At 43.2% G+C, this 11,263-nt stretch overlaps 1 protein-coding gene across 2 annotated transcripts in view; it reads left to right on the top strand.

Annotated features, from left to right (window-relative positions):
- The window catches only part of ACOT9 (acyl-CoA thioesterase 9), a 34,652-nt gene extending 23,617 nt beyond the window's left edge, over positions 1-11,035 (top strand). The window contains exons 9-16 of one of the 2 annotated variants that reach the window (XM_036270211.1): positions 2,422-2,489; positions 2,990-3,101; positions 3,261-3,351; positions 3,525-3,610; positions 4,745-4,832; positions 5,230-5,380; positions 5,842-6,006; positions 10,988-11,035. In XM_036270211.1, the coding sequence (XP_036126104.1) occupies positions 2,422-2,489; positions 2,990-3,101; positions 3,261-3,351; positions 3,525-3,610; positions 4,745-4,832; positions 5,230-5,380; positions 5,842-5,969 (724 nt within the window). In that variant the 3' untranslated portion in view covers positions 5,970-6,006; positions 10,988-11,035. Of the gene's footprint in view, positions 1-2,421; positions 2,490-2,989; positions 3,102-3,260; positions 3,352-3,524; positions 3,611-4,744; positions 4,833-5,229; positions 5,381-5,841; positions 6,147-10,987 lie in introns of those variants that run through there. The other variant, XM_036270212.1, reaches the window with a different exon arrangement.
- Positions 11,036-11,263: the final 228 nt, after the last annotated feature.

Here is an 11,263-nt window from a genome sequence, read left to right on the forward strand (position 1 = left end):
TAATGTCCTTTGTTGATCATTGCTTTAACCATGTGGGAGTGTAAAATGATTCTCAAATTCTGTCATTCCTTCAACATTTATTAGTTGGAGTTCTGTAAAGAAGAGCTTTTCCCCTTATCAACTAGGGCAATTTGGTTCGTAAAGGGAAGTCCAGGGCAGTGTTTCATTCTTGCCCTTTATTGACCAATTTGCAAAATAACGAGTTGGTTAATTAGCTAGTGATGACATGGTTTTTCCACTTTTAAAAAAAGTGTCATTGTAAATTCATGGATTTAAAAATATAAATGTATTTCCACGAATTGCAGCCATTGCTCTCGCTGCTCAGAGTATACTATCTTTGATCAGTAGGAGTTCTGTTAAACTGGCTCCTGTGATAAGCTTTTGTGACATTTCCCCATTAGTCTTTGATACCTGCTTGCTATCTGGTGCAACGAGATATCTTGGGCTCATCTTACACATTTCCTGCCCTGGCCTAAAATCAGCCATTTCTCCAAGGATTCCATTAGTGAGAACTGGTATTTAGAGACCAAAATCTGGACACTAGAACTGGGTGCTGTTACTAGTTTATCATTGTGTCTAGGCCTTTTCAGTGGACAGAGCTTGGTTGTATGTTATAAGGCAAATAAAAAAACAACCTCATGAGTTTATAGTGTCATTTTCAAGTCAAGTTTAACCGTATAGGCTTTATACTTTATCTTTTTTTCTCTTAAAATGAATTCTTGGTTCCTAAGAACAGTTACACCCAAGGCCTTCAAACTGAGGAAAAATCCATCTAATTGTGTGTGGGGGAGTGGGGTGGGAGGGGGTATTACAGGATTGCTGTTTGTAGAGGATAGAGTCTAGAGGCCTTTGGGAAGTTAATTTGTATTAGAAACCTGAGTGAGGAGTCTGCAATGAGAAGTCATTTCCGCTGCATGGAAAGCTGACATGGAAAATTATGTTAAGATTGAAAAATACCTTGGTGACTGATCTGAGTGACAAGTACACCCATCTAGTCTAAGTCCTCCCACCAGCCCCAGCTGACCTACTTGCTCCTCCTGGTGCTTGGCCTGGGGCTCCTTCGCCAGAACTGGGGGTATTACTTCAAGTTCCTCTCCCAGCTGATGTATTTCAATTTTCCAAACTGCCATTTCAGTTCTTTTGTTTCCACTGCTGTTTCATCAGACTTTTAGATTCTACCACAGTGAAACACTATCTTCCTTTTTGCTCATTTTTTATATGTTTTTATTGATTTTTTAGAGAGAGAAAGGGAGAGAGAGAGAGAAACATCGATGTGAGAGAGAAACATATATCGGCTGCCTTCTGCACGCCCCCTACTGGGGATCAAGCTTGCAACCTGAGCACGTGCCCTGACCAGGAATTGAACCAGGACCTCTCAGTCCATGGGATGACGCTCAATCCACTGAGCCACACTGGCTGGGCTCATTTTTTTTTTATTTTACAAAATTTGACATCTACAGAAAAATAGACTAATGCAGTGAGCACTTATATACACCTTTCACTGAAATTCACCAATTAACATTTTCCCACCAGCCTATTTTTCTGCCCTCTCTATAAATATAGACATACACATGTTTTCCCCCTGAATCATGTGAAAGTTTGAGACTGTTTTACTCATAAATAGCTCAGCATGTATCTCCTAAGAATAAGGTAATTCTCCTACATAACCTCAATGCTTTTATTATATCCAAGAAATTTGACAGTGATGTAGTTGTATTATGTAATATATGATCCATATTCAAACTTTGCCATTTGTCCCTAAAATATCCTTTATAGCTTTTTCCCCTAAGGCAGGATCTGATCAAGGATCATGTATTGCAATTCGTTACCATGTTGTTTTTTTAAACATATGTTTTTATTGATTTCAGAGAGAGGAAGAGAGAGGGAGAGAGAGAGAGAGAGACATCGATGAGAGGGAACATTGATGGACTGCCTCCTGCATGTCCCCCACTGGGGATTGAGCCTGCAACCTGAGCATGTGCCCTGACTGGGAGTTGAACCGGCAATTTCCTGGTGCATGGGACAACGCTCAACCAATTGAGCCACACTGGTTGGGCGGTTACCATGTTTCTTTAAAATAGTTCCTCTGCCATTTTCTGTCTTTTAAGACATGACATTTTTGAAGGGTCTAGGCCAGTTGTCTTATAGAATGTTCTACAACCTATTCTGACTGTTTCCTCATGATTAGGATCAGGTGAAACATTTTGGCAAGTTGCCATGTCGTTTTTATAATATGAACTTTGTACTGTGCAGGTAAGTCTATAACCAGAAGCCTCCCCTAATTGTTTTACAGTTCTTGCGTGAAGCAGGCAGTAAGGGTGACCCAAAACAAACAGCAAAGACTTGAAAACTAGTAGGTAATTGTTCATCTTCCATTTATATTAGATAACATCTTCAACTCTACTCTTTTCTTCTCTTTAGGTCGGCATTTGTAAATCCACTCATCCCTGAAGGCCCTGAGGAAGAAGAGCTCTTTAGACAAGGAGAATGTATATTAATTTGCTTATAATAAGATAAACATTTAAAAGCACATTAATTGTACTGCAGAGGAGATTATTTAAGAGTATGTGTGGCCTCCTCATACCAGTCAGGTGTCTTACTCATTCCAAGAATGTATTGAAATTTAAAATACCTTATTTTTTGTTCCATGAAGTCTATACTTTGAACAGTTTTATCGATCAGCCAATATTTATTAATTGAAGTATTTTTTCCTCATTTTTAATGAAATGGGAAGTATATCTTAATGAAATAACTACTGGTTGGGGCTCGAGTTCAGGATGATTATAAGTGGCTTTACACTGAACTGATACAATTTCTTTGTGCAAGCAAAGAATCACAGAAAGCTTTTGTGAGATATATGTACAATTTCCAGTGGGATTGTCACGGTCTGGAAATACTGTCTTTGTAGGGTCCCAGGCAGCCCAGGTCAGGAACCCCAGTATGTAGTGTAACCTTCCTGACCGTGAGTCCATATTGTCCCATGTTTCAGTGAACAAGGGGAGAAGGATCTCCTTCAGCTCCAAGTCGTTACTGAAAATGGCTCCCAGTGCTGAGGAGAGGATGACCATACATGAGATGTTTCTTAACACGCTGGATCAAAAGTAAGTTAGGCTGGTGAGAGTCTACGTTGGGAAAGCATTTAAACCTTGGCCTTCTCTAGAACCGGGCTTGCCTGAACATACTGGAAATTTCAAAATATTTCACCTTCCAGCAGCAAAACCATGGCCCTAACTGGGTTCACTCGATCTCTATTTGCTCAGGACTATAAGTTTTCGAAGTCGAATTTTGCCCCCTAATGCAGTGTGGATGGAGGATTCAAAACTGAAGAGCTTGGAAATTTGCCACCCTCAGGTATTGTGATTTGGTGGAAAATCTTCTAAATAGACCAACTTGCATCTGGGATACTCATCTAAGTTTTGATGCTTTAAACTGGCCTCTGTTCTTCGGCATTGTTAATTCCTTTGTTCTGTACATGAGGGTGGCCATGAGCTTGTATTTCTTATTGTTCATTTGATCTCCTATAGGAGAGGAACATTTTCAATCGGATCTTTGGTGGTTTCCTTATGAGGAAAGCATATGAGCTTGGATGGGCTACTGCTTGTAATTTTGGGTAAGTTAGATTTAGGGTAGTCTTAACTTCTCAGAAGCAATTTTTAGGGAAATGAAACATTATTTTGAACACGCCCAAGAAAGAAAAGGCATGGGTATACTCCAGAAAGAGCCTACTGAAATGAAACATTTTGGATCGGTCTGGATGTGTTGGGAAATTTGTTTTGTTTTAAAATAAATATCTCACTGATACCAGCTGGGTTTGATCCTCATTTTAGAAGGCTGTTACTCTGACTAGGTAAGTTAGTACATTACAGGCATTCCTCATTTTATTACACTCTGCTTTATTGCACTTTACAGATGTTGTGTGTTTTTTTAAATCATAACCCGAGAATATTTTTTCATTTATCTTCAGATAGGGTTTGAGGGAGAGAGAGAGAGAGAAACATCCATGTGAGAGACACACATCAACTGGTTGCCTCCCACATGACCCTGACCAGCGCCTAGGACTGAACCTCAACTGAGGTACATGCCTTTGACCGGAATTGAACCTGCGACTCTTTGGTCTGCGGGCTGACGCTCTAACCACTGAGCAAAATCGGCCAGGGCTCTATTGATTTTTAGATAGAGTAGAAGGGAGGGAGGGAGGGTGAGAGAGAGAGAGAAACATCGATGCGGGAGACACATTGATTGGCTGCCTCATGCACAACCCGGACCAAGGCCAGGGATCGAACCTGCATCCCAGGCATGTGCTGTTGAGCCCACTACCCTTCGGTCCTTGGGTTGATGCTCTAATCACTGACCCAAACCGGCAATGGCAGATTTGTGGTTTTTTTTTTTTTTTTTTTACAAATTAAAGGCAAGACCCTCCACCAGCAAAAAGGTTATGATTCGCTTTATTTCAATGCTTACTTTATTGTGGTGGTCTGAAACTGAACCTGCAATATCTCTGGGGTCTGTCTGTAAAGACCTACTGAGAAAAGGAGGTGATGATATGCTGAAGGGAAAAGTTATGGTGACTTTGGCACTGATCTGGTCACAGTGGCATGCCTTACCGTTCCTCGCTGGTATGATTATTTCCCCTTCTCTAGCTTTGTTCTTTGATCATTTAAATTTTGCTTCAGCCAGTTGTTAGAGGAAAAATAGAGATCATCTGAATTTTGCACTTGACCCCAAATTCTGCCTTTTCCAACAGTGGTTCCCGGCCATTTGTAGTAGCAGTGGATGATATCATGTTCCAGAGACCTGTCGATGTTGGCTCATTGCTGTTTCTGTCTTCCCAGGTAGATAACATACAATTTTTGATCATTTGGGCCTAGAAGAGAAGTTTTTTTTTCTTTTTATCCTCCTCTGAGGATATTTTTATATTTATCTTCAGACAGAGTGGGAGGGGAAGAGAGAGAGAGAGAGAGAGAGAAAGAAACAGCGATGTGAGAGAGACATATCAACTGGTTGCCTCCCACACAACTCCAACCAGGGCCATGGACGAACCGCAGCCAAGGTACGTGCCCTTAGGGGGAACTGAACTCGGGACTCTCTGGTCCATAGGCAAATGCTCTAACCATTGAGCAAAACTGGCCAGGACAGAAGTTCTGATATCCTAAAGCTACTGCTTCTCTTGTGACTGCCTTGTTCCCCCTTCCCAATATGATTGGCTGACTCATGTCTACAATCTCTTAGGTTTGCTTTACTCAAGACAATTACATTCAAGTCAGAGTCCACAGTGAAGTGGCTTCTCTGCAAAATAAAGAGCACATGACCACCAACATCTTTCATTTCACGTTCATGTCGGAGAACAACGTGCCCTTGGTTTTCCCCAGAACATATGGAGGTAAGCAGCCATGATTGCCTGTCCCTAACAAAGCGAGGACCTTTTAAATAAAGTTTCTCCTTTCAACTTGTTGTAGGAAGTACACTGATGTCTGTTAGCTGGCTCGAGAGCATATCTTTAGGAGATTGTGCTTTTGAGGTTCTGCAGCCCTGAAGGCCAGGATGCCTTGTGGCCCCAAAGGCAGCTGTGGCCACTCTGCCCACCGGGCTGTTGTCTGAAGGGCCGGTGCCAGCTGCAAGCAGCCACTGGTGGTCAAAGACTGGTCGAGCGAAAGGAAAGGGGCAGGCAGGAGTCGAGGCCCGCTCCCTCGGGAACCTTGCACACCCGTGGCCCAGTAGCACTTGCCAAGCACTGGTTCTGCGTTCTCATTGCTGTCCCGGTGTTCTGAGTAGTCTCGTGTTTGTACCACGTGGTTCTGAGTTGCTGAGGGTTTCTCCACGGTTCTCTCTCTTGTGTTTCAGAGTCCATGTTGTATTTAGACGGGCAGCGGCATTTTAACTCCATGAGTGTACCGATGGCCTTGAAAAAGGACTACCTTGTGGAACCCCAGAGAAACCCACGCTTGCTGGAGACCAGCGTTCCTCAGTGACGTAGTGCCTGATGAAGGCCTCACCACGTGTCCTGGTGTTAGTGTTTATACTTCTCCTCCATAGAGAAAGAGAATGTATTCAGCTTTTAGGATGGTTAGAAAAGCAGAACCAGAGAGCGGCTGGGTGGGGCAGAGGGAGAGACAGTTACTAAATAATAAACACTTTCAAAATGATTTAAATTGTGAACCCACCATGTTGCGTCCTGTCTGCTGAAGAAAGTGGGACAGATGCCTTTTCATGCCATTGAAAACATTTCTTTCTTTCACATATCACAGACTGTCAGTATGCCCATGGCTCCTCGCCAAGGCATTTGGAGGGCATTCTTTCAGCCTGCCCTTTGCTGCTGTTCCTCTGTATCGTCTAAATCCCAGCAAACCTACATGATTCCTTAGTGGGTTTTTTTTTTTTTTTGTGGTATGTGCCTCAAGGAGGAACTGAACCCGGGACTCTCTGGTCTGCAGGCTGACGCTCAACCACTGAGTCAAACTGGCCAGGGCTTCCTTAGTGTTTTTGCCTCCCTCTGCTTTCCAGCTTTCTTGTTAGCAGAGGGTCGATGAAAAGTTGGGGCAAAGGGATTTGATGAAAGATGTGGCATTGCAAGAGATTTGTGGGAAGCTTTAGCTCTAAAGCCATAAGCGGAGGTGTTCAAAGATGAGCCAGATGAGGAAACAGGACCGTGTGTTCATTCTTTCACTAGATAGCTCCTAGCACCGTCTGCTGGTGGCTGGGCAGGATATAGCATTAAAAACAAGAACAACAATCATAGCTGCTTATGCTTGTGGAGCATTTGCCACATATTAGCTCATTTCTTTCTTCCATCAACACTATGAAGTAGGTTCTGTAATCCTCTCACAGGGTTAGGGCACTCAGGGCACTGAAGCACAGAGAGGTTAAGAGAACTTGCCAAGGTCCTGCTGTAAGTACGTGATGGTGCTGGGATTCAGAACCAGGCTGTGTGGGGCCAGGGTACTCTTGACCAGTACACTGTACTGCTTTCTAGGATTATAGCAAGGGAGGCTATACCCAGTATCATAGTGTCACCTAGGGAGGCTGTACCCAATATCACAGTGTCACCAAAGGGAGGTATTCCTATGAGTCAGCAGCCAACACAGTGTCTTCTTGATGGGACAGGAAGTTGATCAAGGTCAGAAGAGACAAAGACCGGGCTGCATAGAAGAAAAAAGTCATCTCTTGCCCTGGCTGGTTAGGTTCAGTGGTTAGAACGTCAGTCCAAGGACCAAAGAGTCACGGGTTCGATTCCTGGTCAAGGGCATGTACTTGGTTGCAGGTTTGCTCCCCGATCCTGGTTGCGGTTGTGTGGGAGACAACCAATTGATTGTCTCTCACACATCGATGTTTCTCTTTCTCTCTCCCCCTGCCTCCCACTCTATCTAAAAATCAACGGAAAAAATATCCTCGGGTGAGGATTAAAAAAGAAAAATCTCATCTCTGAAAAGGTGCTCCCAGGGAGGAAGCAGTCTTAGTGTGGGTTCTAGATCAGTAGTCACAAACTTGGCTCTGCCTCAGAATTAGCTGGCATGCTTTTAAAGAAAATCATAGTAGTTTAGTGTATATGGAAATCACAGTTACTATGAACCAGCATTTCTGGCATAGTCAGCCATGGGAACAGACAGCTGTTGTGGAGGTGTGTGGTGTGACTACTGGAGTCCAACCTGTGGGACACTCAAGCATCAGTCTTCGTGTCCCCTTGCGGTGTCTACTACTGTCCTGAGCCTCACCTGGCCCTTCAGCACAGCATTTTGCATATCTACCTACGACCGACTGGGGCCCCTGAGTTGGCTGCTGGGAAGGGATGGGTTCTGGGGAGTTGTGTGAATGTGTTAAGTGGATTCAGTTAAGAGACCTACTGCAGCTTGTCATGTAGAGTATACACTATCCATTCATCCATTTATTGCTGTGCACTGAAGCTTTTTCTAGAACTTTCCTTGCTGTTTTAAGCAGTGTTGCAGTAAATATCATAGGTAGCTAAAATATTTAACCCTGAAATTATTTTCTTAGGAAAATTGTAGAGAAGTGATGTGTAGGTCAAAATAGTACATGCATGTTGGAGGCTTTGAATATGTATTTCACGAAACCTTCTGGAACAGTTGTATGTGTTCACTTACTCATCAGTAGTTGGCCTTAACCTTGCCAAATTTAAAAAATATCTTTGCCATTTAAAGAGGTGAAAAATGACATTCTTTCATTGCCTTTCTTTGAATTGTACTGAGATTGTACTTTAAAAACTTTGCTCATTGACTTTTTATTTACTTGTTTGAGTAATTTTGAATATTAGATTCTTAACCCCAAACCTGTTATCTACCAATAGCCTTTTTTTCTTCTTATTTTTTAATCCTCACCTGAGGATATCTTTCCATTTATTTTCAAACAGAGTGGGAGGGAGAGAGAGAGAAAGAAGGAGAGAGAGAGAGAGAAACATGGATATGAGAGAGACACATCGACTGGTTGCCTCCTGCATGACCCGACCAGGGCCAGGGACCAAACTGCTACTGAGGTACGTGCCCTTAACCAGAATCAAACCTGCGACTCTTTGGTCCTCGGGCTGCCAGTATAACCACTGAGCCAAACTGGCCAGGGCCCAGTAGCTTTTTAAATGATAAGAACTAGAGTTCTGATATAGGACTTGAAGAAGATGAAAGGAAGCTAACTACGAAGGATACACAGTAGGTTCTGGGTATTTGGTGTTCTGTTCCTCTACTTTATTTTTATTTTTTAAATATATATTTTTATTGATTTTTTTAGAGAGGGAGGAGGGGGAGAGAGAGAAACATCGACGTGAGAGAGAAATATTCATCAGCTGCCTCCTGCATGCCCCCTACTAGGAATTGAGCCCGCAACCTTGGCATGTGCCCTGACTGGGAATAAAAACCGGGACCTCTCAGTCCCTGGGACAACATTCAGTCCACTGAGCCACAGTGGCTGGGCTATTCCTCTACTTTGAAGAATAGTGAACTTTTAACCAGTACCAGCTCTGCCACGTGTCTAATGCGCAACTTCCTAATGTGGGTTGGATGTGGTTTAGTCCAGGCTGAGATATCCCAGTATTACTTAAGGCATTTATTACCAAGTTCTTCGTTTTTGCTTAGGTATTTCTTCAATGGGCACTTTTTTTTTTTTTAATCCTCACCCGAGGATATTTTTCCATTTTTTGTACAGATAGAGTGGGAGGGAGAGAGAGGAAGAGAGAGGGAGAGAGAAACATCAACGTGAAAGGACACATCGAGTGGCTGCCACCCGCACGACCAACCAGGGCCGGGGACAAACTGCAACCGAAGTACGTGCCCTTAGCGGGAACCGAACCCGGGTCTCTCCGGACCGCAGGCCTACGCTCTAACCGCTGAGCCAAACTGGCCAGGGCTTCAATGGGCACTTTTCAAGGGTGGTGCCTTTGTCACTGGTTTCTTTAGAAAAGAGTTCACGCCCTGGCCAGTTTGGCTCAGCGGTTAGAGCGTCGGCCTGCGGTCCGGAGAGACCCGGGTTCGGTTCCCGCTAAGGGCACGTACTTCGGTTGCAGTTTGTCCCCGGCCCTGGTTGGTCGTGCGGGTGGCAGCCACTCGATGTGTCCCTTCACGTCGATGTTTCTCTCTCTCTCTCTCTCCCCCGCTCTATCTGAACAAAAAATGGAAAAATGTCCTCGGGCGAGGATAAAAAATAAAAAAAAAAAAAAAAAAAAAGAAAAGAGTTCACGCTGGTGTGCTTTGCATTGTGTCATGTGTGCCCATGTGACGCTGTGGGTCCTTTCCTTTAACCTGAATACCCTGTCTGCATGTTCCCGTTGCTGCCTGTATTCTCTATGACAGCGGTCGGGAATGACCGGTCCAAGAAATCAACATCATACACCTCACCAAATTAACCTGATCAAATATAGCAGGCTAATTTTTTTCTTTTTCTTTCTCTTTATTTATTTTAAATGCTTGTGTTTACCTTTTTTATCTTTATTGCTGAAAGTATTACATACGCCCCCTCCTTTTGCTCCCTTTGACCCCCTCCTCCCCACTCCCACCCCCCTAGCAGGTTAATTTTTAAGTCGATAATTTTGCATGGTCCTTGAATGGTGTTATAAATATCCAAATGGCCCTTGGCAGAAAAAAGGTTCCCCATCCCTGCAAGTATATGACATGATCTACCTTCTCTCATCTCTTCGAATAGAGCCAGGAGCTTGATTCCTGAAGAACTGAAGTCCTCTTAACCCCAGGGAGTTCAACATTTCCTTTTTCTTTTTGATGTGTGTGTGTGGAGAGAGACCTGTTATCTTTCTGAAGACAGTTGATTTTTTGGCATTGGCTGGGTTCACTGGGTCGGGGGGAGGGGGGGCGGACAGCTGTGTTCATCTGGGAGCTTGTTTGGTGTGGGAACATTTGACCCCAAGGCTGGGGTGGCTGGCATGGTTGGGGGCTGCCCAGGCCTCTCTAGGGCTGGATGGCAAGGGGCTGAGTCATTACAAACATCCAGCTCTCTTTCCTGGGTGAATTCCTTGGACACTGGTGCTAGAAACATTTTATTGACAGGTAACATTGGGAAACACTGCCTGGGATAGCCCTCCTCTGATCGTTTTTATTGGATATTATCTTACAAAAGACTGAAAAGTAGGGCTGTAAGAATACCTGTTTAACTTGACCATGGACCTTTTTCTTTTTGTTAATACCTATGAATAAATTGAAAATGCTAGGAGTTTTTATAAGTTTTATAAAGCTGGGATCACACTCTTGATTCTGTTTTGGAACATGAAAAGGCAGTATAGTATATTGTTCAAGGAGCAAATCGGCACTCTTTTGCGATGAAGAATCAAATATTAGTATTATGTTTCTTAAAACCAAAGTTTGGATAACATTTTAGACCCCACTGACATTTTTATTTTTCAAGAGTTGGCAGTTTTGCTTTGGAATATAATTGCTGTCACTGTTGATGTTTTATAAATTTACCTTCTAACTAACAATGCGGTTAACTGTACAAGAAATTCTGAATAATAAGCTTTTAGCATTTTACTCCTTTACAGACGAGAACGGGGAGGTGAAAGGAAGTACATCAGGAGGACAGCGAAGGTTAGTTTATAAGACATCTGCCTCCATTTTGGTAGAGAGAATACAAGTTTGTGTTACCCATTTCTGTTTCTGGGCAAGAGCCTGGAGTTCAAAACCAGTGCTTTGTGCTTTAACATGAAAGCATTGGGAAGCACTTAGGGATTCTTTATTTGGTTATAGAACCCCGTGGCAACTTTGTATGTTAGTGAAGTGGCCCAAAATCAGTTATAAGACGTAATCATCATAAAGTA

Source organism: Molossus molossus, unplaced genomic scaffold, assembly GCF_014108415.1.
Source record: "Molossus molossus isolate mMolMol1 unplaced genomic scaffold, mMolMol1.p scaffold_m16_p_2, whole genome shotgun sequence".
Taxonomy (NCBI): Eukaryota; Metazoa; Chordata; class Mammalia; order Chiroptera; family Molossidae; genus Molossus; species Molossus molossus.